The sequence below is a fragment of the Leuciscus leuciscus genome (assembly GCF_965113295.1).
Source record: "Leuciscus leuciscus genome assembly, chromosome: 19".
NCBI lineage: Eukaryota > Metazoa > Chordata > Actinopteri > Cypriniformes > Leuciscidae > Leuciscus > Leuciscus leuciscus.
Window position 1 is genome coordinate 36740983 of NC_138743.1, and position 27500 is coordinate 36768482.

A 27500-nucleotide genomic window follows, 5' to 3' on the forward strand; every position below is an offset into this window, starting at 1 on the left:
CTGCAGGACAACACACACACACACACACACACACACACACACACACACACACACACACACACACACACACACACACACACACACACACACACACACACACACACACTCAACTTTAAGACTGTTAAGAGGTTTCAGCATATCACTATTCACACTAGTACTAGTGATAATTAACTAAACTCGGCATGACTTGTAAGTTGTGCTGATCTATTCTTCTTTATTGTGTCGTATATCTGAAGGAAATGCTTCAGGAACAAGAACAAATGTGGGCGGGGCTTGATTGTGTCTGTGGGGGATTGATTGGATGGTTGTGGTTTGCTACTGGTGGATCTCGTGTGATTGACAGGTTGCCCCGCCCTCGTCATCAGAGAGGAGAAGAGATGCTGCAAGAGGAACTTATTCTGATTCAAGATGATCAGGAACATGAATTCAAAACAATAATGATGTTCACTGATAAATCATTTAGTAATAAACACTGCAATATTCCATTAAAATAACACATATTTTGATTTCATGGTGACTTTAAAAAGCACTAATTACAGAACAACTAATGTTAACAAATACAACCTTTGATTTTAATAAAGTATCAGTAAATGTTGAAATGAAGATTAGCTAAGATTAATAAATGCTGCAGAAGTATTGTTCATTCTTAGTTGATGTTAACTAAGGTAGTTAACTAATGTTAACTAATGAACCTTATTGTAAAGTGTTGCCGAAAAACTGCAATTCAGACACACACATATAAAAAACACACACGCATGCACACTCTCCTCTTCCTGTTGGCATCATTTCACCAGATATTGAGCTCTGAGCTCTCATCTCTTCACCTGTCAAGAACACACACACACACACACACACACACACACACACACACACACACACACATTTGCATTGGCAGTGGTGATCATTACCACAGCTCTCTGAGTAAACAATGAGAGCAAGGAAAAATCCTTATTGATGCCAATGGGATGCGTGGGGTGCGTTTTTTTTATTTTATATTTTATATATTTCTGTCAGCGAGCGAAGAGCGAGATGTCCTTCATCATTTGGAGAGACGCGTGCCGAAATGTTGTTTTCCCGCAGAATAGACGTCCTCCATCCCAGCCGCTCCGCGTGCCAACACTCCGGCCCATTAGGGGCAATATATCCCACTCCCCGCGCAGCAGATCCATCAGCCCGGGACGGGGCGATACTTCATCTCTCAGTTTAGATTGTAATCTGTCATTTCTCGCTCTCTGAGCTTATGGAGATCACCCTGAAGCTGAGTCTCTTCAACACAAGACAGACCTTCAATCTCTCTGATCAATGCCGGAGGAAAAGATAGTGATCCGTCTGAAGCTTCGGCAGAAGAAGACTCTCAGTGTCTTTTAAAATGTTTTCGTTACTTGAGAAGTTGTTTACATTGTTTGTTATCATGGTTGCTCTTTATTTTACAGTACGTGTACTTACAGTGAACTGGATAATATAAGGTTATTACATGGGTCAAGGTCATGTTTAGGGGTAGGTTCAGGGTTAGTACCCTGTTTACTTATTAATAAGTTCATGTAAACGGGGAAACAGAACTGTTAAATGATGGGCTACCATTATCATTAAAGGGACAGTTCACCCAAAAATAAAAATTATGTTATCATTTACGTTGATCCAAACCTGTTCTGTATTTTTTTTTTTATCGTAGGCCTACTATGTGGAAGTCAATGGCTACCGTCAACTGTTTGATTGCCAAAATTCTTTAAAATATCATGGTTTTTTTTTTGTTCAACAGAACAAAGAAACTCATAAATAGATATATAGTCCACCAAAATGCAGTTGTCGTGCAATAGATAAAAGTTGATAATTCCGCGAATAACTGCAGTTGCAGATTTCGAACAGAGATGGCGACAAAGAGGAAAAACTACGGACTGCAGCTTTAATGATTTATGATGAGATGCTGAATTATATAATCAGGTCATGGCCTATAAGCCAGTATGAATCAAGTCGGGTATAATACTGTCATGAATGCTCAGAGACAAGAAGATCGATCCAAATGCAGCTTTATTAAATAAGGGTAATCCAAATTCGTAAGCCAGTAAACAGGCAGTGGTCAAGGCAGGCGGCAATAAAACAGAGTCCAATAAACAGTCCAGGGTCAAAACAGAAAACAAACACGGAATAAACGCTCGGAAATGCAGACTGACAGTACAACAAGACTTCGCAGTGAGTGAATGAATGAACATGGTATAAATAGACAGACTAACAGGATGAGACAGGTGAATACAATCAGTGAATGAGGTACAGGTGAATGTGATCAGTGATAAGTGATGATGAGTCCAGGCAGTGAGTATGGGAATTGTAGTTTGTGAGTGAATAGGAGAGTCTTATGTGGAGTGCCCTCTGGTGGCTCTCAAGGGCACTCCAGCTGGTGATCGTTACATAGCCCCCCCTTTAAGGAGCGGATTCCAGACGCGCCTAAACTGTCCAGGAGGGAGGTGGAGCGGAGGCGGACCCGGGGGCGGGATGGAGGGCCAGGCCCGTGGAGCGGCAGAGGACCTGGATACTGCAGCAGGATGGGAGGCCAGGGCGGATCAGGCTGTTCAGGTGACCAGGGTGGAGCAGGGTGTGCAGGTGACCAGGGTGGAGCAGGGTGTGCAGGCGACCAGGGCGGCGCAGGCTGGGCAGGCGACCAGGGCGGAGCAGGCTGTGCAGGCGACCAGGGGGGAGACAACCCTTCAGGCGGCCAGGGAGGAGACGAACCTTCAGGCGGCCTGGGCGGAGACTTTCCCTCGGGCGGCCACGGCGGTGAAGACCCCTCGGGCGGCCACGGCGGTGAAGACCCCTCGGGCGGCCACGGCGGAGGAACTGGAACAGACACCAACGGCTCGGGAACTGGAACTGGCACCACCGGAACTGGCACTGGAACTGGTACCACCGGAACTGGCACTGGAACTGGCACCAACGGCTCAGGAACTGGAACTGGCACCACCGGAACTGGCACTGGAACTGGTACCACCGGAACTGGCACTGGAACTGGCACCACTGGCTCAGGAACAGGAACAGACACAGACACAGACACTGGCTCCGGCTCAGGAACTGGAACAGACACAGACACTGGCTCCGGCTCTGGATCTGGAACAGACACCGGCTCAGGGAAAGGCATGTCGGCAGCCATCTCTGCTGAGGGTAACTCTGCTGAGGACACTGGCTCGGCGGAGACCATCTTGTCCCGAGACACTGGTTCGGCGGAGACCATCTTGTCCTGAGACACTGGCTCGGCGGTGGCCATCTTGTCCGAAGACACAGGTGTGGAGTCGGCCATCTTGTCTGAAGACACAGGCGTGGAGTCGGCCATCTTGTCCGAAGACACAGGCGTGGAGTCGGCCATCTTGTCCGAAGACACAGGCGTGGAGTCGGCCATCTTGTCCGAAGACACAGGCGTGGAGTCGGCCATCTTGTCCGAAGACACAGGCGTGGAGTCGGCCATCTTGTCCGAAGACACAGGCGTGGAGTCGGCCATCTTGTCCGAAGACACAGGCGTGGAGTCGGCCATCTTGTCCGAAGACGCAGGCGTAGAAAGAGGAAGAGGAACAGATTCAGGCTCAGGCTCAGGATCAGGATCAGATTCGGTCTCATCCGGACGAGACACTGGACGGGCGGACGTGACGTGGAACTCTGGCTCGGGCTCGGCAGGACTGTCGTGAAGCTCTGGCTCTGGCTCGGCAGGACTGACGTGAAGCTCTGGCTCTGGCTCGGCAGGACTGACGTGAAGCTCTGGCTCTGGCTCGGCAGGACTGACGTGAAGCTCTGGCTCTGGCTCGGCAGGACTGACGTGAAGCTCTGGCTCTGGCTCGGCAGGACTGACGTGAAGCTCTGGCTCTGGCTCAGCGCGCTCTGAGCTTGACGGGACCAGCATCAGCGAGGGCTTTGAGCTGGGTAGGACCAGCGGCGAAGAGGACTTTGAGCTGGACAGGACCAGCGATGAAGAGGGCTCTGAACTGGACGGAACCAGCGGCGAAGAGGGCTCTGAGCTGGACGGGACCAGCGGTGAAGGCTCTGTGCTGGACGGGACCAGCGGTGAAGAGGGCTCTGTGCTGGACGGGACCAGCGGTGAAGAGGGCTCTAGCTTGGCGGGCATGTCGCTTGCTGTCTCAGGTGCGGCGGGCATGACGCTCTCAGTCTCAGGGGCGGCGGGCATGACGCATACTGCCTTGGCTTCGGCAGATTTGGCGTGAAGTGCGGGCTCGGCTGGACTGGCGTGAAGTGCGGGCTCGGCTGGACTGGCGTGAAGTGCGGGCTCGGCTGGACTGGCGTGAAGTGCGGGCTCGGCTGGACTGGCGTGAAGTGCAGACGGTGACATGGCGTGCCACGGAAGGAAGCTCTCCAGACATCTGGAGAGTGCCTCTCTCCAATCCAGACCGGAGAGATCAGGGAGCTCCCTCGGGTCGACCTCCTTAGCCCCCAGCCGGTAACACAACTTAATAGCCTCGTCACCCAGAGAGCAAGAGGTAGCGAGAGGAACAAACCCCCAGGTGTACTGGAACAGATCGAGGCTATTCAGGGCCAAGGCCGCGATCTGTCCAGCGAACTCCCGGCTCATGCTGGGAAGATCAGGCGAGATCCGTACTGCTGGATTTCTGGAGGTCATAGCTGCTGGATCTGGGTGTGGCGAAGTCTTCTGTCATGAATGCTCAGAGACAAGAAGATCGATCCAAATGCAGCTTTATTAAATAAGGGTAATCCAAATTCGTAAACCAGTAAACAGGCAGTGGTCAAGGCAGGCGGCAATAAAACAGAGTCCAATAAACAGTCCAGGGTCAAAACAGAAAACAAACACGGAATAAACGCTCGGAAATGCAGACTGACAGTACAACAAGACTTCGCAGTGAGTGAATGAATGAACATGGTATAAATAGACAGACTAACAGGATGAGACAGGTGAATACAATCAGTGAATGAGGTACAGGTGAATGTGATCAGTGATAAGTGATGATGAGTCCAGGCAGTGAGTATGGGAATTGTAGTTTGTGAGTGAATAGGAGAGTCTTATGTGGAGTGCCCTCTGGTGGCTCTCAAGGGCACTCCAGCTGGTGATCGTTACAAATACGCTCACACCTTGGAAGAATTGCTAATAACATCAGCCACGTTTATATGTTTCTGTGTGGGTTAATAGAACTGTGTAGAAAAAAGATCAGGTTCAGTTCCACCCATGTACTAATGACTTTAAGGATGATCCACCACAAAGATGACTTGTTGCTTTATAAACATGCAAGTTTATAAAATAATAATGTTTGAATACAACCAATACATGTGGAAGAAGTCCTTAATAGGCTACTCTATTAAAACAGTACACGGTTCTACACGTCAAGAATGCAATTAACACTTTTCTTAAGTGTATCTTGAACAAATTATTAAGTATAGGCCAAATATAGACTTACTTTTAAGCATAACCCAAGTACACTTAAGTATAATTTTGTTAAGCATATCTCTGATAAGTAGACTCTTATTTTTTGTTTAAACAATGTGTAATAATAGCACACTTGAATAATGTGTGCAACCAGAACCGCTGTGAAACCCAGCGGCTGATCTACAACACCGAGGTGAGGAATGAGAGAGAGACACAGAGAAGCACATTAAATCAGGACAATAGAGTGAGTGTGAGTAATCAGCCTAATGACTTTAAGAACAAGTCATTATCTGGCCAGACGACAGGAACACACACCATTCTCCGTGAGACTCAAACACTGTACAGAGAGAAATAAAAGGGAAGATCATCAGTGAATGATGGCTGGAATGTATATGTGTTCCTTACACAATAACAGCATCCGGGTTAAATGATGAGTTTAATATCGGGGGGAATTCTTTCTTTGTTGTAGTATAAACTCAGAGCAAGACATATTCTGTAGCCAATCAGAGAGAGTGTGTGTGTGTGTGTGTGTGGCCTGAGGATGAGATATCTCACAGTGTTAGTTAAACATGTCCATGGGGAAAAACAGCTTAAAACAATACCAAACGTCAGTGTGTTGGGCTTAAGGTTATGGAAACCCACACAATGATATGAATACACACACGTGTGCTCGTGTTTCTCACCTAGACAAATACAAAGTGCTTGATAAACTTTAATGAGGATGTTCCCACATTAAAAATGGCAAGAATGTTCAAGACTATAATAATAATGCGTATCATTTGAAAAACCTCCACATATTCAGGTAAATGTGTGTGTGTGTGTGTGTGTGTGTGTGTGTGTGTGTGTGTGTGTGTGTGTGTGTGTGTGTGTGTGTGTGTGTGTTGGTTAGTGAAGCTGAGTGAGAAAGATAAGATATTATTCTGTATCATATACAGAGGACATACACACATTATACACTTCCTCAAACGTTCATTTCACACACACACACACACACACACACACACACACACACACACACACACACACACACACACACACACACACACACACACACACACACACACACACACACACACACACACACACACACACAGGAGTCTGTACACTAATCTGAGCTTGCAACGACTTATAAATTACTGCTATGCTGGACACAAGATAAAACAGTGTGTGTGTGTGTGTGTGTGTGTGTGTGTGTGTGTGTGTGTGTGTGTGTGTGTGTGTGTGTGTCTGTGTGTGTGCGTGCGTGCGTGCGTGCGTGCGTGCGTGCGTGCGTGTGTGTGTGTGTGTGTTTTTTTATGTGTGCTGACCTTGACTAAATGTGAGTTCTCAACACTATCACAAAACACCGCCAGCCTTTATCTAACACACACACACACACACACACACACACACACACACTCGCACACCCTCTAAATCACTCCCCTCACACCTTCTTCCGAGCCCCTCCGGGATCTCCTGCCCTGAGGGATCTTGTTTTGGGAGAAGGTGGGAAATCGGCATTCACACGGAGCTGTGAACCCTGGGGAAAGTGTGAGACCTTCTTTAACCAATGGCTAGAGGTGCACAATGATGCAGTGATGGTCAAAATATCCTTCACCAACAGTTGGGGAAACTGAATTATTATCATATAGTGGATAGTGGGATTACAGGCAATAATTTTAGCATACATTAAACAATTTTAAGTAAAACATATTTTAACCATGTGAGTTTTAATCATTTTAACCTGTGAATCATGAATGTAAGAAAAAGCCTAATGTAAACGGTGAAAAGTGTTAATTTTGCACATTCCTAATTACACATACAAATACACACTATAGTTTGGGAGTTACACTATTATACAAGTATAATTCTCCTAGTTGAGATGTTAACCTCTAGCTTGCCGTAAATCTTCAAAGATGAGATGTTTCAGGGATTTATTGGCTTGTTGTACATTAAATATTAAACATTACAGCGTAACACTAGCTACATATAATATATATTACTATAACTAGGAATGTTCCCTGAAGTGGCATCATGATGTAAACAATGATCATCATTATAATGCCTGACATGACTTGTTGCTGAATTCAAAATCCAGTAACATCTCATGTAAGGACAAAAACATGCCAAATAGGGACATTATTTTTCATTTTAAAATGACAGCACTTCAGCAGCATTGTGCTCGCCGTAAACAGGACACGTTCATGAGCACAGGAAAGATGAACACACTGCTTGGGATAGGCTCTTTAAAACTACCTGATTGGGACACTCGTTTTCCCAGTCATCTCAATGGCAAAAAGTGTCCCAATAAACCTGAGTTCACCTCATTTGAAAATACATGCCGCTTTACAAAACACGACACTGAGTCTAGTAAGTCATTGAGTTGATCAGGAATCGAAGCCAAAGCTTCCAAAGTCTTATTTCTTGTTCTTAAGAAAATGTTTCAAGAATTGCATTTCTTAGGAATACTCTTAAAGTCCCCCTGTAGTCAATAATTGTATCCCTTAAAACTCATCTATGATCACCAAAATTACATATTTAAAGCGTTTTTTTCCTTAAAAAAAATGTCTTCATGCCTTAAAATATCTTGAGTGTAACTCGACACCCTTGCCTCATTTAGAATGCGTGGTTCTATGAATATGCAAATGAGCCCCGCCTCCACTCACTCACTCAGCTCAGAGATCCACTGGTTGACGATCACACGTTGATCTGATTGGTTACAAGGTAGTTTGTGACGTCAGAAACACCAGCGATTTCAAAGCGTGTTTTTGAGACTGTCTTTGGTTCACTGCAGTTTTAAGGAGAAAATACTACTTAAAAACACCACATAGACATATAAACTACATTAAAAACTGGATTTTCACCACAAGGGGACTTTGAGAAACGTCTTTATTTATTTTTCTTAAGTAACGGAACATTTCTGGTATGCCATTGAATTATAAAGCTATAGTTAGGAGTCAGATCAAGTGTAAAGTTCAGATTCTATTTTTTTTTTTTGTCAAGTGAGTGGGTAATTAATTAGTTAATTAGCCAAGTGATTACACACACACACACACACACACACACACACACACACACACACACACACACAAGCCTGCTGATGACACACATTTCTGTTTTGCGTCCTCAAAGAACATTATTAAAGAACACATCATAAGCCAGAGAAACCACAAAGGAACATGAACATTATTTGCCTTAGAAGAAAAAACCGAAAAACAACTTCTTCTCTCAAGTTTAGCGACTGTGACTGGATATTCAATCATTCATGGGAACTGAAGGATGACCAAAGGAACACCAGCAACACGTTTAACTCATTCCCTTTGACAACGTTAATGACAGCGAACGCGAGCGACTTCCTCAAACGCTTCAGTTCTGAGCTTTGGCGTGATTTCAGACAATCTGACATTGAATAATTGAAAGTAACCGAGGGCAGGTGTCCAGCTCATTAAGCCAGTCCGTTTGACGTGGTGACTAACGATCTGATCGGGGAAGTGTGGCGCTCTCGCAGGGGATGAAGACTCCCTCAGGAGTAACACACAGAGAAAACAAAACCAAAGTGAATCAGGTCTTCAGCTAAAATAAACTGGACTCCAGCAACAGATCTGACTCATCAGTGGCTAATTAAAGGGGACAAGAAATAACAAGCCCACACCAGGGTTTAGAGATGGACTGCGAGCGAGAGAGTGTGATGAAGGGACGTAACATGCCTGGACTCATTAGAAGGGACACGTCTCCGGGGCTTTAGGGGGGCAGCAGGTGGAATATACTCTATACTGTGAGAAATCACATGCAGACATGAAGAAACAAGCCCTTCTGATCCATTAGCTCGTCTCGGAAATATCATGCAATATTAATCACAACAGCGTCTCCTCACAGCTCCTCTGAGCGAGACGTGTAAGGCGTGTAGACGGCCGGCAGAGGCCCTCCAGGTGTGTGTACATGTAGGGCTGATGAAGCTGAAGCAAACAGACTGACACTATAAAGACGCCCTAAACGCATAAAGAAACTGTACCGTCACAGTGTTTAAAATTCTGTCTTTCACACAGAAAGAGAGACAGCAGAGAGAGAGAGAGAGAGAGAGAGAGGCGAGATCAGTCAGGACTCCCAATTAGTCTGAACACAGACGGAGGCTTTCAGTATTCACCGTCTCACACACACACACACACACTGAAGCAGAACAACCCGTCAGATCACACACACAAGGCAAACACTGACACGTACACACCCACATTCAATGAAGAGAAGAGAAGAGAAGAGAAGAGAAGAGAAGAGAAGAGAAGAGAAGAGAAGAGAAGAGAAGAGAAGAGAAGAGAAGAGAAGAGAAGAGAAGAGAAGAGAAGAGAAGAGAAGAGAAGAGAAGAGAAGACTGATCATTAAAGCAGTCATATTCAGTGGATGAAATACTACTCTACTGGGACAATAAAAAGCGATTGTATTGAAAAACAAAAGTCCCGTGAAGAAGATCCACTGACCCAAAGAGACGTTTCACCAGCAGGAAACTTTCCTTGTGACTTTTCACATGCAAGGACACATTAAAGAGAGCCATAACGGTCATGAATATGACTGAAAAGCTCAGCAGAACTGCTAGATTGTCATAAATCAGCTCCGGTCACACTTAAACTAAACCAGCTCTGCCTACAAGCAAAACATCCATTGTGATGGCGTTCCTCATTCTTCTGTTCAGAGGGCTTGACGCCAGGAATGTGCCACCAGGAGTTAGTGTGCGACAACACAAGAAAACACCTCTTTGAATTTCGAGCTCAAGAGTTTGAGGTAAAAGTCTTTAGAAAATTGCTTCAGTTTGCTTTCAAGACCCAATATACTTCAAAGCGAAATCAAAGATGAACTGGTGTGATGTCATTTCAACTAAATCTTCGCTTCAGGAGTTCGAAACAGCTTGTCAAAGCGAACTTTCCAGGAAAGGTGGGCGTGGCTCTGAGGCTCCGCCCTCTTTGAGGTGTAAATGTTCTCCGGTTCATTTCTTCTGTTCAGACGCGAGTAAAAAACATGAACACACTGGAGAACCGCTTTATAGTAGAAACTGAAGCTGTAATTCTAACTGAAAGCGACACTGACACTGTTTTTCATGTTTAATACAGTAAAACTGTAGCAGCAATCTATAGTATAAAGTGCTGCATAACTAAACATGACGTCTTTCCTGTAGCTCAGTGGTAAGAGCATTGCGTTAACAACGCAAGGTTGTGGGTTCGATCCCAGGGGATTGCACATACCTATGTATAAATGTATAGGATAATGCAATGTAAGTCGCTTTGGATAAAAGCGTCTGCCAAATGCATAAATGTAAATGACGTGACTGGAGTGCTGAATGCAAAAACTGATCAGATGCTTTCTGAACTGCTGTTTTCTCACCGCTGGCATTTGTATCATGTGTTTATTTAGTCAAGTGCAGCACTATATGTACATATCCATCTAATATTCGCTCTCAGCAGCGTGGACGGCGTCCGGATGTCCGCTAACAGTATATCACTGCAAATGTAATACTTCATTTTACCCACGAGCGACGAACGATAAAGAACTTCACCATGAGTATCTCGGGGCTTTAGCATCTTCGCGTCTCTATGACCTCAACAGATAAACGTATCTCGTCTACAGAAAACAAGCCGCATCTTTTGATTGGCTGGGTGATTTGCATACCTGATACTCATTGGGCCAGAAGGTGCTGACAGCGAGCTCCGCCTTCATCCAGTCTCGGCCCGTGCAGGACGTGACGTTCCAGATGGGGTTTGCCAGCGGCCCCTTGTTGACCTTCACCAGGATGTTGAGCGTCCCGGAGCTGGAGCCGTCCGGGCAGAACAGCAGATAGTTGAAGTCTATGCAGTGAGTGTCGTTTTCCTTCATCACGGGCAGCTGCAGGCGAGCCTTTTCTCCATAATCGTGCTGAGAGGTGTCCACCATCATGTACGAGCCTGGAAGAACGGAGAGAGGAAACACATGTGCGTGAACGTCTGTCTTGCTGTCTACCTCTTACATAGGCAGTGTCCTCACTGAAATTAAACCTCATTAGTGTCTGATTTGCATCCAAAGGAATTTGTGTTTAACGCAACGCTCTGATTAGAACATGAACATCAAGCACACACCAAATATTGATCCATTCATCATCAGATTGAGCTATTTTTATTTATATATATATTTAAAGCTGCATAAAACATTTACAGTTGACATTTCTTTTTTTCACTAAATTTGTCGTAATGCATTCTGGGATCAAAGAATCAATGATTCAATATTGATTCTTAAAATCACCAGATTGTTGCATGACATTACGGTGGAGATATTCCTAAATTAACTGATTCCCAGCCCTACCCGTTAAGGTTTTGAACCAGATTTTGTGTTGTAATCAAACATAAATACAGAGTAAAGCAATTGTCACAAAGCCACACCAAGGAATATAGAAAACGTTGAGTGAGTGTCATCTGCTAAAAAGCAAGCAAAGACGACAAATAGTTTGAGAGCTCGCGTGGGATTTTAGCTAGATATAAACTCAGACATGAAGACACAATATTTCTGAACTTCAGAATCAAAGACTCGTACACTTGGCAGTTCGCCGTGTGCTTATTACAGAACGCTTTCATAATCGCTCCACTGGAGAAATGGTTTCCAGCTATCGGCCAAGTCGGACAGGGCCATATAGGATCTGGTTCCAGTTCTTTAAGCATGTGATTGCACTGAGAGGAAAAGATTTCAGATCCCAAACGCCCAGAGGATGGACATCAGGCGGCGAGAGCACAGACTTCACCACCATTTGTCCAAATGAACATACATCTGTTCATCTGTCTCTCCACGGCCAGAACCAGCAATGACCAGCTCTCTCTCTCTCTCTCTCTCTCTCTCTCTCTCTCTCTGCACAGATCTTCTCTTTCTCTCTCATCTTTGATCCTCATCTTCTGTCAGTTGCTAGACATAAAGCCTAGATGAAACTCATCCTATCTGCTGCTAAATAAATACCCCTGGCCATGTTGTGTGCAGCTCGTCAGGTGCATGTTATTCCAGATTCAGAATCTTTCTAGTGTAATCATTTTCTCTGTCTCTGAAATTACTTTTGACTATTTTTATGTAACCATTAGTCATGTGGGTTGGGAAAAAATACTCTTAAATATAACATAGAGTCCAGACTCTCAGCTGCATTCAAGACCATTGCTGATGATAACACACACCTGTCACCACATACTGGATCTTAGTCAAACAAAATGATTCATATAAACATTATAACAAAAAATCATTGCATCCAATGTTCATGTTTTACAAATATGTTTTATATACGTTACTGTTCAAAAGTTTGGGCTCAGTAAGATATTTTGTTTTAAGAATTTAACATGTTGATGCATTAAATTGATCAAAAGTGAGAGTAAAGACATGTATAATGTTACAAAAGATTAGATGTAAAATAAGTGGTGTTCTTTTGAACTTTCTATTCATCAAAGAATCCTGAAAAATAAAATGTGTCCCGGTTTCCACAGAAAAATGAAGCAGCACAACTGTTTTCATCATTGATAATAATCAGAAATATTTTCTTGAACTGCAAATCAGCATATTATAATGGTTTCTTAAGGATCATGTGACACTGAAGACTGGAGTAATGATGCTGAACATTCAGCTTTGATCACAGCAATAAATTACAGTTTATATATTCACATAGAAAACAGCTATTTAAAAAAAAGGTAAATATTATTTGAACGCTGGTGTCTTTTATCATCATGTGTCATGTCACATCACATTGTAGACATTAAATGAGTTGTGAATGAAGATTCATGTTGTCTTTGGCAATATATTCTCAGAATGAAGCAGAAGAATATCATTTCCGCAGCTGAGAACATCAGTGTAGTGTAAGTGTTTTGAAACACTGCTGCTCGTCTTTTATTTCCACTGAAACAGCAGATGTCTAAAGCAGTCATCATTTAGACACAGAGATAGCCTGTTTATGCAGGAGACAGATGTAATGGTGCAGAAGTTGCCAGGCAGAGCTTTCATTTGGGCTTTATTTGCAGATGAGACATATCCATGAGATGTACAGGAGCTGTTCTCCTCTGTGTTTCTCTTTCTCTCTCTACAGGTGAGTTCTGGGTGAAAGAAAGCCTCTTGCTTTTATGAGTATAGAGTGTGGATCAGACCACCAGGAGAGATAGAGAATCAAATGCAAATTGGCCAAGAGCTGCTGGCAACCCTACCAATTATATCTGTCTCCTGATTTCACCGCTCCAAATCTCACCGCAAGACCGACATGCTTCACACAGGATTCTGAAAATCTCCAATACAAAACGAAAGTCCTGACTGGTTGGACTAAGGCCTGCAATTACTCATTCACATCTTTCCTTCACACTTTCATCACTGTCAGAATATTTAAAAAAGAATACAGAAACATTTAGCAGAAAAACAACTACCTGTCTCTTCTGTGTCCATAGCAACACTTCATATTTGAAACATTTTTGGTATATTTCCAGCAAGCATTTATCAAAATATGCAGTATGAATATCATGTACAGCCATACTGAAAGCGATAGATTTCAGATTTTGAAAATAAACGTTCAAACTATGAACAAACAAGTGTATTCCATGACAAAGATTGGTGATTTTTGATTGATTTGGTGTGAGTGCAGGGAGCTTGAAGAGAGACTCCGCCCACACGCTCTTCTGATTGGCTGTGGTTTTTGATTGATTTGGTTGTGAGTGCAGTGCTCTTGCAGAGAGACTCCGCCCACACGCTATCCTGATTGGCTGTGGTTTTTGATTGATTTGGTTGTGAGTACAGTGCTCTTGCAGAGAGACTCCGCCCACACGCTCTCCTGATTGGCTGTTGTTTTTGATTGATTTGGTTGTGAGTGCAGTGCTCTTGCAGAGAGACTCCGCCCACACGCTCTTCTGATTGGCTGTGGTTTTTGATTGATTTGGTTGTGAGTGCAGTGCTCTTGCAGAGAGACTCCGCCCACACGCTCTCCTGATTGGCTGTGGTTTTTGATTGATTTGGTTGTGAGTGCAGTGCTCTTGCAGAGAGACTCCGCCCACACGCTCTCCTGATTGGCTGTGGTTTTTGATTGATTTGGTTCTGAGTGCAGTGCGCTTGCAGAGAGACTCCGCCCACATGCTCTTCTGATTACAGATTATATGCAAATATTAGACCACAGAATGACACCATTGATCAATCACAATCAAGTATTTCAGACAGACTTGTAATAAAGCTAAATACAACCTGTGCAAACAGGAAGTTAAACTATCAGCTGGGCATCTCAGGTAAGTGATCCTGCCCCTTACAGCTGGATTACAGAGCACTTGCGGATGCTGCCGGGATAACTGAATTATTCTCTGAGCGCTCGCAGCGAGACACTAATGACTGCAGGTGAGAACAGCCGTGTGCATGTCAGGAGGTGTGTGTGTCCCGCTGTTTCCTCCATAAACGCCCGTTGGGTAAACATTCGTTTCTTCCCAAAGGTCAAAGGTCGGTCACATGAACTAACCGGCGTATCCAGATGGCACTATCGTTCAGCCAAGAGTTACTGGCAGAAAATGAAACATGTCCATGAGTGATTTTTGATTTATGTAAGTGCTTCCTTATGAACATGTGCTGGAGAGTTTGGAGAATGTGTTTTAATCATTAATCACTTCAGTGTAAAACGGAGAAGAAAACGGCGAGAGCAACGGCAGAAGGCTGGACATATTAGACGAGAAGGTTTGGCCGGCTCTCAAAGCCACAAGGAAACATGAACACGAGTGCTCCTCCACAAAGCTCAGACCCAGGCTGGTTTAGCGAGTGCAGAGCGCTGGACAGAGAACTAAACCACCACACCACTAATTACACACATCTACACACAGATCCACTCTCTGCTGAAACCTCAAACCTCAACCTACAGCATGTCTACATAGGGAGCATCCAAATGAAATGGAAACTCGTAATGATTGATCTGAAACACTCTTCGTGGGCAGCAGCAACACAGTCAAAGCTAAATACTTTAATAAATATAAACAGTACACACTAAGACGTTTTTAATACTTTTTTTTAGTAGTCGACCGATCTAAAATTTTGATAACCGATACCCAAGTTATCCAAGAGAGCAGGAAGGCTGAAATAAAGCCGATCTATATGATATCACATTATTTAATTTAAAAGATATTACATGCACATGCATAACAATTGGTGGAATTAAATATATATGTTATATGAGATTTACTAAATAAGAAATAAATGATTCGAAAATGAATATGAAAAAATAAATGGTTTACTTGATAAATAAATCTGTAAAGGAGTAAACTAATGAAGATGAATTAAAGCTTGGATTCAGCGCTTTCAAAATAAAAGTCCTGCTCACTGTCAAAATAAAAGTTTCCGACACATCAGCCAAACAGAGAAACTTATCGGTCTATCTATGCTGATAATTAAAAAATGCCATTTAACGGCCATAGCAATACATATATAGTAATAAAACCTTTTTTCCACATTGCATTATGGGATTGCATCTAGCACAGTGGATACATGTGGCGCTGCCTTGGAGTGTTTGTCATGTTTTGTGAGTGAAAAATGCATTTGACTTCACTTTGAGTGTTCGCTCTTTACACAACTGAAATAACATGAATATTCAGATTTCACTTCATAGAAAGGTTCAACGACTGTGATTTATTGCCCATTGTTGTCGCAGCTTTGCAAGTAATGGAGGATATTTGTCAAAGTTTATGCCTCAGAACCGTTTGCCAGTAGTGTTGTAACACTACATCATCACTGCAAATTTGCCACAAATGTAGAGCAAGTTATTTGCAAAAAAAAAAAAAAAACGTTTTACTGCAGGAGGTTGTATTGGACAACAATTTGCCTACGCCTCTGAGTGCTCGATGATGTCATCAATATTTTTGATCTGTTTTTCACAGAAAGAAATATTTTAAATGCGTGTGCCATACAGTATCTGCTAAAAGTACACTAGCACAAAGATGATCGTAAAGCTAATAGACATGGACTAAAAGCCCCAAAATTCCAATTTCATGGGCTCTCTGAAGAATGGATCAGCTTGTGAGCTTTAAAAGACAGCAATTTACAGAGCAGCTTCACACAGTGTAAAATAGGGCAGCAGTTTAAAGAAAGTCTGAAACTGCAAAAAAAGGACATTTACTATAACAAAAAAAAATATTTCTCTCAAAAAGTAATTCAGCAAAGCTCACAAAAACACCACAAAATGATAACAGAAGAGTCTTATTTCAGTTTGAACTCTTGCTCATTTCACATGTTAAGAGGCACTTCTTAAAGGTGTAGCAGCAAAAAATGACCCGCTAATTCAAATGGTCCCTTTTTTGGCACAAAACACTTTATAAATATTATAAGTAGACCTTGGGGATGAATCAAATAATAAAAAATAATAAAAAAAGAAAGATATATGACCCTTTTAAATCAGGAGGTTGAGAAATGAGCAAAGAAGAGAGACAGAAAGATATTGGGAAACAAGAAAGTGAGTAAGAGAGAAGGAAACTACCATTCATTAATGTCAACTATTGAAGATTTGATGTAAAACAGATCTCCACGTCTCGTTCCAGAGGGTGTAGGAGTTCGATGTGAGCACACAGAGCAAACAGTCACGTCTGCTCTTAGTGAATGTGAAATGTGGAGCGCATTATTATAGTGTGCTCAGAGGTCTGATGTTAAAGTCACTCCTCAGTGGAATCAGAGCATGACTAAGCAGAAAAAACATGTTCTTGTTACACACTGCTACAGAATGCAGCCTCGACGTGTGCCAAAACCTCACAGTCAACAGCCCTGAATCCCACACATGCTGACACACCCAGAACATTCAGAAGAGAGAGAAGAAACACTTGTCTACACTTTTTTATGGTTTTTCACCATAATTGAGCTTCATTTGCACAATTTCCACCCTCTCCATGGTCTTGTTGAAGAGGTGCTATTATGCCCTTTTACAAAGTCTTCATTTTGTTTTTGGGGTGTACTAGAATATGCTGTCATGCTTGATTTATTTATTTTTTTAAACACATTATTTTTCGAACACGTCATTTAGTTCCGGTTTGGTTGAAGCCCCTCCTTCCAAATGATGAAATGTGCTGTGATTGGTTAGCTGGCCCAGTGTGTTGTGATTGGCAGCATGTATTCGGGAAATGTCCCCTCCGTGACCGCGAGTTCTGCTCTAGTGTAAATATTACGGATGGCTGCAATTTGAAACCAATTCGAGCCCGATTCAGACCCTGACAATGTTAACGAACAAGAAGATCATCCAGAACGGATTTCATGCACGGATTTCACAGGACGTTTCAGAGTGGTATGTTTTTTTTTTGTAATTTGATTATGCATTTTAGATACGATTGCACACCACTTAATCATGATATTTGTCAGAAAACTTTAATTATACAAAAAGTAATTGATCAGAAAACCATGGACAATTTTCCTAAGGGGGGGCCAACAGTCTTACAAAAGCTACAGTAAACACTATATCAACACTAATGTTGGCTAGCAGGCGAGCGTAGCAAAAACATAAAACTTCCATAAACAACAGATTGTCCCGACAAAGTGGGAACTGCTCCATTTCAGGAGAAGCTTTTGTGCGGCGCCTGCATTGTGTTTCTGAAGCTGTTCTTTGTAAAATGTGCAGCACACAGATAAACTTGGGATTATAATGTTCAGGAACAGTGTTTAAAATAACTTCTAACCACTCTAAGTTCCTCAGCCTTAGGAAGGTCAAACAAATGAGTTGTGGGAAAAACAGCGTCTCTTCCGACAGCTGCAGTGAACTTTTCCACGTATTCTGTGGGCGGAGATTATTTAAATGAGGAACATTATGACTTCATTAAACTCAGAAAAAACGCGTTGTAGTCCAAACGAGCCGTTCGTTGTAGTTCTTGGAAAGTGGATTCTGTTAAATGAAATATCGCCGCTTTTGTAAACTTACAGATCTTTTTCATGCTCAAACAGCAACATTACAGACTAACTAAAGCTGAAAAAGTGTAAAAGTATAACAGGACCCCTTTAAACTCCATGTATCGTTGTAAACAAACTGTGAGACAAAACCTAAACAATTTAATCAAACACAAAACTGTGTCGGTGGCACTTGAGAAACTGATTATTATATAATTAAATGTGTATCCCCGGGGGTACGTGAGGAGACAGAGGGGGTACGCGAACAAAACACTGAGTTCATTTACCAACCTTAAACTAGCATTAAAACTGAGCTGGGAACCACTGCTAATGCTTCTGGAGATATGCAGTGTATGAGCAAATTATTCATACTTAAAAACTTCAAATGTATTATTGTTTTAAAATGTATTTACAGCGCACGTACACTTGTTTTACACAATTACATTTCATTTTGATTCTACATGCTGTAATTCTTCAGGAGCCTTTAACGTAAACTCCATTACACTAGTTCATTAGCAGAGCTGCACATTACACCGAACGACTGAATGTATAAGCTGATCAGTTATCTGTCCACATTCAGAGAGAAAACAGACCTGTCAAACACCGCCCATCCCCTGCTCTCTTTGATTGCTCATGAAATGTGGATAGCTGAAATGGGCTGTTGGGTTTTTGGCAGTGATGTAGAAATATGGGCATTCACATTCAGATCCCTGCCGTGAGAGAGAGAGAGAGAGAGAGAGAGAGAGAGAGAGAGAGAGAGAGAGAGAGAGAGAGAGAGAGAGAGAGAGAGAGGAGAGAGAGAGGAGAGAGAGAGGAGAGAGAGAGGGGGAGAGAGAGAGAGACAGAGAGAGAGAGAGAGAGAGAGAGAGAGAGAGAGAGAAAGAGAGAGAGGAGGAGAGAGAGAGAGAGAGAGAGAGAGAGAGAGAGAGAGAGAGAGAGAGAGAGAGAGAGAGAGAGAGAGAGAGAGAAGGGCCGGCCTGGACCCGGAGCGCATCTGCTGTTCACAGAGGAAACGCACAACGTTCATGAGACGAAACACTCGCACCATGTGAGAAAAATCTTTCTTGTATAATGTGAGAAAAATAAAACCCCTGAATGCATTTCTGACGAGTCATTGTGTGGCATTAAACACCGCTTTACCATAATATCACAGTTACAGCTGTTAGAATAAAAATGTGCAAACCGAAACAAAACATCTGGAAGCTTCTCACACTGATTAGAGGAAATAGTTGCATTCAATTATTATGATTTCACAGCAGTAAAAAAAAAAAAAAAAAACATTTCTTTGCAAGGGAAACCATATAAAAATGTAAAGAATTTCCAAGAATAAAACTGTAAAGAACTGCATAGTAGTCATTATCTGATACCTAAACTAGGCTGATGAAGCTATCAAAACACAATGATGCCGTCACAACCATGCTCTGAACAAGATGGCTGACAGAAAACACTCAAGATGGCTGTCTCCCTTCCCACAACACTAACAACCACAGCGCACATCCGTTCTTCAGTGTACAGGCCGTCCTCTCCTCCATGGCTCTGACCCACATTAACGGGAACGGTCCCTTTTGTCAGGCAAACACTGGCCAGGAGATGTAGAGCGGAAAGCTCTGTCACCGCGGTGAAACACTCGTCCTTCCCAACGCTCTTCAAACGCTCACAGTGACTCAAGACCTTCATAACCAGGCGTTCAGTGCCTCCAGTTTTCAGTAGAAGGACGGTTTTGTCGTTTACGAGATGTAAAGATTTTTTTAAATAACGTACCTTGCCCAATAAGAAGTAGCAATTGAATTTGCTCAGACTATTCATTTCAACAAACATTAAACGGTTAATTTCAGTCAGCGCTCTACAGTGTTCACCGAAGTTCATGCATGCATCCTTAAAATGTCATTGTATACATTTATAAATTGCATTTAGGTGAACACTGCTGTTTATCACTTATGCAAATTAGGGTGCAGTATTTAGTGAAAAGTGATGTGCTGATGTAATGTTTTTTGAATAAATTGCACTAGCCGATATAATTAAAAAGCTACCGCATTAATCCATTTTGAAGTTTATGTGGGTTCAGGTGTAGGACCATTGGTGATCTTTACAGACCACAACCCTCTAACATTCCTTCATTCCTTTCAGAATCCAAACCAGCGACTCAAGAGATGGTGGATCTTCCTACAAGGGTATCATCTTGATATAAGACACATCAAGGGTACCGGAAACGTGATTGCGGATGCACTATCAAGAGTATAATGTGTTGCTACGATGTTGTGTCTTCTGTTTTTCTGTTTCTTTCTCCTACCTGTCTCTTCTCCTAGGTGCCGAGGTTGATGAGTATTAGGGGGAGATGAGTGGATTCTGGAAGATGTTGTGACATCGGAGTTATTTGGGAGTTATAAAGTCTAGTAGAGATTTGTCTAGTTTTTTTGTTTAGTTTTTTTGGTAGGTGTACATCCCAGTTTAGTTTAGAGGGGGGTGGGGCTTGTTTTTTGTTTTGGCTGGTAATCCTGAGTGGGGGTACACTTCAGTGTCCTTCGGCAGTCCTGATTATGGGATTGTTGAGGATGCTGAGTTTAGTGTTTAAAGTCGCCCCGAGCTCGGCAAGCCACTGAAGACTAGATAGGCTTTAGGTAGTTTGTGATGTTAGTTAGGAGGTTGGGATGTACCCTATTGGAATTGTGTTTGTATATATTTATATATATGTTTTTTGTTTTAGTTTGTGTGTGTGGTATAGGGGTTTACCTTTTAAAGGGGGGTGTGTGACGTGCCTCTGGGCCCGTATTATAACGAGTGTTGGGGGGGGGGGGGGGGGGCTTTGAGCTAATCATGATGTGAAACACCTGCAGAGAATGATAAAAGGTGATGGATCTCTGACTTCAGCCTTTACCCCTTTGTCGTCTGTTATTTTGGGTTGTTGCTTTATTTATTTATTATTCGTTTGCTTCATGTATTAGTTTAAGTTTGGGTAGTTTGCAGGCCTGTATTTTGGAGCGTATATCTTGTGTTAATTACGTAGCTTATTCTTTATTTATGTTGATTTTCTGAACGGAATGTTTTCCGTAGTGGTGTTTATTTTGTCATGTTTGATCAAATAAATATTTTTAATTCGCTTTTGTTCTCGTTGCCTCCCTCATTTGTTGCGGCTCAGAGCCGGCCGTGACAACATTAAGTAGGAATGTGTATGAATATGATTTTTTTTTTGCCCATTATCTTACAAATGCAACATTCATACTATGAGACTTGAAACTTTAAAGAGCTATTTCTAAAATGGTGTTGGTAGAAATCAATTTATTAAGGTTGATTCTGTGATGTTAATATTTTTGACTTGCGTAAAACCAGTTAAATTAGATGTTACCATTGTTTAATGCATTGAAATGAGATGCAGAAGTCAAAGTCTGTCTGTCGCAGATCTACATAGATTAACAACAGCAGAAAAAGCAGAGATGTTTCTTCTCAATGCATACAAATTAGTTTCAATCTAGAAGTAGTTCCAGTGTAGTCAAACACTTTCTCCAAGCTGTCGTCTGACTGCAGTGTAGATGAGTAATATGTCACTTGGCAAAATACTGCCTCCAATGAACTGCTAGAAATATGGAGTTGAGGCAGTGTGTAGGATGTGCAGAAGATGCCGGTGAAGTAAAGCAGGGAAGGGCGGATGATAAGGGAGTGCTGTGTGAAACGGCATGTCAGGGTTACTCCAGCGGTGCAGTGCTTTCTGTGCACTGCAGTAACCTTCAGTTGAAGGCTTAGTTCACTTCAGAAAGATCATTTCCTCATAATTTACCCACATTATCCAAGATGTTCATGTCTTTCTTCAGTTGAAAAGAAATGAAGGTTTTTGAGGATAACATTCCAGGGTTTTTCAAAGTCTCGACACGATCCCAGGCGAGGAATACGAGTCTTATCTAGAGAAACCATCGGCCATTTTATAAATAAATAAATAAATAAATGAAGAGTTCAGATGCAAAAGCCTCTAAGTGCCATCTGAAATTTTCTTCTAGAATGATCATTTTTATCAAGCTTGTATATTTAAGTCCAGTTATTTCACTTAGATGGCAATGAAAATGACCTATTAGTTGTAATTTAAGTGAAATTACTGAACGTAAATATACGAGCTTGATAAAAAGAATCATTTTAGAAGAAAATTTCAGATGGCACTTAGAGACTTTTGCATCTGAACTCTTCAAATATTTATATACTTTTCAACCACAAATACGCATCTCGCACTAGCTCTGCGACACACATTTGGTAATCACGTTGAAAGGTCACGCGTTACGTAGACGGAAGTACCGACCTAGTGTTTACAAAACAAACGTGCAAAGACTGAGTCAAACGCCATTTACATAAATAAAGAAATAAAGAAATAAATGGTAAAACAATGATGTCGGACGATTTTGAAGTTGGAGGAGAAAAAATTGTTTTTCGCCCTACCCTACCTTTCTGAACCAGAACACGCGTGACCTTTCAACGTGATTACGTAATGTGTCGCATCGCAGAGCTAGTGCAAGACCAGCATTTGTGGTTAAAAAGCATTTGTGTTTTGGCCGATGGAAATGGCCGATGGTTTGTCTAGATAAGACTCTTATTCCTCGGCTGGGATCGTGTCGAGACTTTGAAGCTGCACTGAAAGAAAGACATGAACATTTTGGATGACGTGGGTGTGAGTAAATTATCAGCAAATGAAAAATGAAGTGAGCTAATCCTTTAAGCCTAAACTCTACTTCGACCGCCACACGCCGTCCGAGTGCAGCTCAGTTTCTTGCGCGTTCAACAGCACATGCACACAGTGAATGTTGAGACAGAAGAGTCCACTAGGTGGCAGTACACACAGTTGTTATGTTCTGTGCAGTAGTGAAGAAGAGTGTGGACAGAGCGATAGAAACCAGTAAAAAGCTCTGCATATCCTTCGCCATCGTCAGTGTTTTGGTTCTTGATCTAAACTTTGCATGCAGTGGCAGATCCGCTACTTTTCTTATTCTATCCTTCCGAGTGAATGTCCTGTAAATGACAGGACTCAGTGCTGCCCTCTGGCGTCTGGTAGAGGAGAAAAAAGCAGTAGTACTGCATGTGTCGAACCCGTCCGTCCGTGCTCATCCGCGGATGAAGTACACCCGTCCCGGGCCGTTACATGCTCCCAAAAAGTCATCAGACTTCACCAAACGCTCCTCAGGTGTATCCGAGAGAGCAAGGCTTGATCAGGTTTTACAGGTGCGTAGCGAGTGCCATGACCATCAGTGTTTGTACATAAGCATCCCGAGGCCGATCCATGAGGCGGATCCCAGTGCCCTCAGCTGAGACGGCCCAATTTTACATCTGAGCTGTTTCATAAAGAGCTCCACTCAACGTTTATGCCAGTTACGACAGCAGGAAGGTCGTCTGTACATGCTTAGGTGTCTTCTGGAATTATTAAGAAACTGTCCACCATAAAGGTGCATTCACTTTTTAAAGGTACATTTTTAGGCCTTTTCCCAAACCCATAACCCTCAAATCAAAAGTGGGATCACATGAGCTTCCGTGTCTGTATTCCACTGCAGCTTCACGTCTATCAGTCTCTGTCGGCTGTTGCCTTCAGTACCAGCTATGGTTGAAAATGAGCAACTTTCAGAAGCTTTTAACTGAAAACACCATCAGTGCGAGCTTCCCTCAAGGCAGAATGATACGGAAAACAGAACTAGCATCTACTGCGTCTGTGCTAATCCAGCATAACTCAACATCTCTCCCTGTAGGAGCAGCGGATCCTCTCCGGGTTTGTGTTCACGTCCTGTTTCAGCGAGTCACTCACTGCAGCGTCCAAACGACTCCCTCGAGGACTGAGCCATCAGGCGTCACTTACAGCCGGGAATTATGGGGGAAACGCATCACGAAAACACGTCTGCGTCACGTTATGAAACATGTTCTGATCACAGGAATGGACTATAATGATAAAACTATCCATCTTTCCATCCACCTCTGTCTTTTCTATCCACATTTCTGTCTCTTTCTGTCCATCTATCTGTCTTTTCCCTTCCATCCGTCTTGCTTTCTCCTGTCTATCTTTGTCTACATTTTTGTCTTGATCACCCGTCCAATTTGTCCACATTTCTGTCTCTTTCTGTCCATCTCTCTATCTTTTCCCTCTCCGTCCTCTTCTCTTTCCCTGTCCATTTTTCTGTCCACATTTCTCTCTCTATCTTTTCCTTTTCCATGATTTCCTAGTTTATCTTTTTGTCCACTTTCTCTCTCTTTCTGTCCATCTCTCTATCTTTTCCCTCTCCATCCTCTTCTCTTTCCCTGTCCATTTTTCTGTCCACATTTCTCTCTCTATCTTTTCCTTTTCCATGATTTCCTAGTTTATCTTTTTGTCCACTTTCTCTCTCTTTCTGTCCATCTCTCTATCTTTTCCCTCTCCATCCTCTTCTCTTTCCCTGTCCATTTTTCTGTCCACATTTCTCTCTCTATCTTTTCCTTTTCCAGGATTTCCTAGTTTATCTTGGTCCACATTTCTCTCTCTTTCTGTCCATCTCTCTGTCTTTTCCTTTTCCATGATTTCCTAGTTTATCTTTCTGTCCATCTCTCTGTCTTTTCCTTTTCCATGATTTCCTAGTTTATCTTTGTCCACATTTCTCTCTCTTTCTGTCCATCTCTCTGTCTTTTCCTTTTCCATGATTTCCTAGTTTATCTTTCTGTCCATCTCTGTCTTTTCCTTTTCCATGATTTCCTAGTTTATCTTTTTGTCCACATTTATCTCTCTTTCTGTTCATCTCTCTGTGTATTTATTTTCCCTTTCTATCCTTCTCAGTTTCCCAGTCTATCTTTCTGCTGAAAATGCATTTCTGTCGATTCCCTGATGTCAAAATCAAGTAACCACATAAATGCCCTATCAAACACACACACACAAACAAGCAAATACAGTGATAAATAAACCTCGATAAATGCATGAAAGTAGGGATGGGGCCGATCCGATCCAGTATCGGTATCGGGACCGATACCAGCGTAATTCACGTATCGGATTTTCCCGATCCAACCTGCGGAGATATCCGATATCCTTGAGTCATGTCTGCGCTTTAACGTTGTCTGCTGAAATGACTCCAAAAGTGATTCCCGCCGGCTAGTCTGCTAGCTGGCTGCAAACTGCGGAATGGATTTCCTGAACGGAGGCGCGGCTCAATGAGACACAGAGTTATGAGACACGCCACCGCTCAGGAAATCCATTCCGCAGTTTGCGGCCGCTGTGTGGAAATTCTTCACACTGGAAACACCGCAGAGCAAGACAGCAAAATGCAATGTTTGCAAAGCCGTAATTCAGAGCTCGTTGAAGCTCCCTCGCGTCGTACAACACAACGAATGCAATCAAACATTTAAAAAAGCACCACGTTACTGTGCGTTCACACCAAACGCGAATAGCGCGTCAAATTCGCGTCTGCCGCGTCTAGTTGGACGCTTGAATATTTTGAATCCATTCGCGCGCCCAGAGCGAAATTGACGCTCGTAAAAAGCAAAAGTTTGAAGCGAAATTGACGCGCGTCTGAGGCGAAATTCGCTTGTCTGTTTGCACATGGCTGATGTTGATCGAGCATTCATCGAGAGAGTTACAGCATCGGAGCGAGGATCACCCTTTAGATAGTGTGTGTGTGTGTAAGATGTTTACACTTGCACTTTTCTTATATTTCAAGACTCAAGTATTTGACATTTTGGGAATGTAATAAATATTGACATGACCTACAGTTGCATATTTGTTTTCAGAATGGGATTTTTCCTGTTAACAGGATTTACTGTTTTTCTGACTTCCTTTTCTGACCTTATACTTACCATACATGCATAAATATGTAGGCCTACATATCATACTTGCCTGTTGAGAGGAGTTTATTTCAGCATCATATAAAATAAACAATAATGATAATAATAATATTAAAGCAAACACAGCTCTGGTATCGGAATAGTATCGGTATCGGCCGATATCCAAATTCAGGTATCGGGATCGGATCGGAAGTGAAAAAATGTGGATCGGTGCATCCCTACATGAAAGAATACCAAATTATCATTTTGCTCATTTTCTCAAATGTGTTCGTCAACCAGACGCCTAAAGCGAGATGCACCAGCTATTATCATAAAAGCCTGACAAAATGTTCTCCTTTAGGTCCTCTTCGAGTGAACCCCTACCTGGCTGAAAGCGAGGGCTGACGACCTTCTCTGTTCTCCTGCATTGATTAATAACTTAATATCTTATTAATTAGGGAATTTAGCTGAGAGTGAAATGCTTTAATTTCCCTGAGCAGAATCTCCTGTCTGAAAACGAGTGATTAAGCGTCGGAGAGGTGAAAAGTGAAGGTCGCAACGCTCCGCTCTCCCCTCTTATTCGCGTCTTCTTTGAGCGCATTTAAAAGGCTTAATTGTGTCACGTATGACAGTCCTCTGACCAAAGTCTTTTTTCCGCCTTCGGCACTTTGCACGTTTTGTCATGTAAATGGCAAGTATTTTCAGATCCCATCCGGAAGAGTGTTCAGAGAGCGGGAACAGCAGTTGAAGGAAGATTAATGTTCTGTTACCTGCCTATTTTCTCTCAACTTCGGTAATGGCTTTTACCCTGACACGATAAGACGCCGCTGCAAATTTGTTCAAATGTTAGCAGCCCATTAAAACATTCCTAAATCTGCCTCACTGTTTAAACAAGGCCAGATAAAACCCTGTATTTCCAATTTCACTATGTGTTCTTGCCTCAGATTCTCCAGCTATGAGGTTAGCGAGGACACTCTGGCCTGTGTGTGTGTGTGTGAGACTCACCCTGGGGCAGGTCAGAGGGCAGGTACGGCACCTCCTGAGCGCTGACGTGTGTCCAGTCAAAGTCGTCGTAAGGATCCTGCTGGTAGTCACACTGAGCTGGACCGTCATCGAAGCTGCAGCCGCCTACAAGAGACAAACATTACATATGAAACAACTCAAACACAAAGGCACAACTTTATCAGTACAGTACAGTACAGCACTTCATGTAGATGAGATGGACACACACACACACACGGGGTCTAAAAGTCTGTGACCACAAATGAAAATGCACATATATCTATTTTTTATTATAAACTGCAGAGAAAGTGACATATTAAGTCCACCTAAATATACAGCATGTTTTACAAATTTTCTCATACATCTACCATGTGAACTAGGGTTGGGAATCCAATTCTGGAATCGAATACTTGTTATAAAACGTAACATTTTTATTCCTTGTATCAATTCCTTTGTGAGCATTTTAATGTGACTTTAAACCATTGAAGCGTAAGGCGACTCGCGCTCTGTTTTCAGCGCTGCACACACACGTGTAACAGAGTATTGGATC

General features: G+C 42.6%; 1 protein-coding gene and 1 long non-coding RNA gene across 10 annotated transcripts in view; both read right to left on the reverse strand.

Annotated features, from left to right (window-relative positions):
* ptprk (protein tyrosine phosphatase receptor type K) overlaps positions 1 to 27500 on the reverse strand; it is a 201479-nt gene that overhangs the window by 119753 nt on the left and 54226 nt on the right. For all 9 annotated transcript variants that reach the window (XM_082147819.1, XM_082147818.1, XM_082147821.1 and 6 more), the window contains 2 exons: positions 26954 to 27076; positions 11009 to 11280 (listed from right to left, as the gene is read on the reverse strand). In XM_082147819.1, coding sequence (XP_082003945.1) covers positions 11009 to 11280; positions 26954 to 27076 — 395 coding nt within the window. The remainder of the gene's footprint in view (positions 1 to 11008; positions 11281 to 26953; positions 27077 to 27500) is intronic.
* Positions 22543 to 25109, reverse strand: LOC309481898. Its single transcript, XR_014200140.1, has 3 exons — positions 24912 to 25109; positions 24672 to 24863; positions 22543 to 24538 (listed from the first exon to the last, which is right to left on the reverse strand). It is a non-coding gene; the product is annotated as an uncharacterized lncRNA (long non-coding RNA).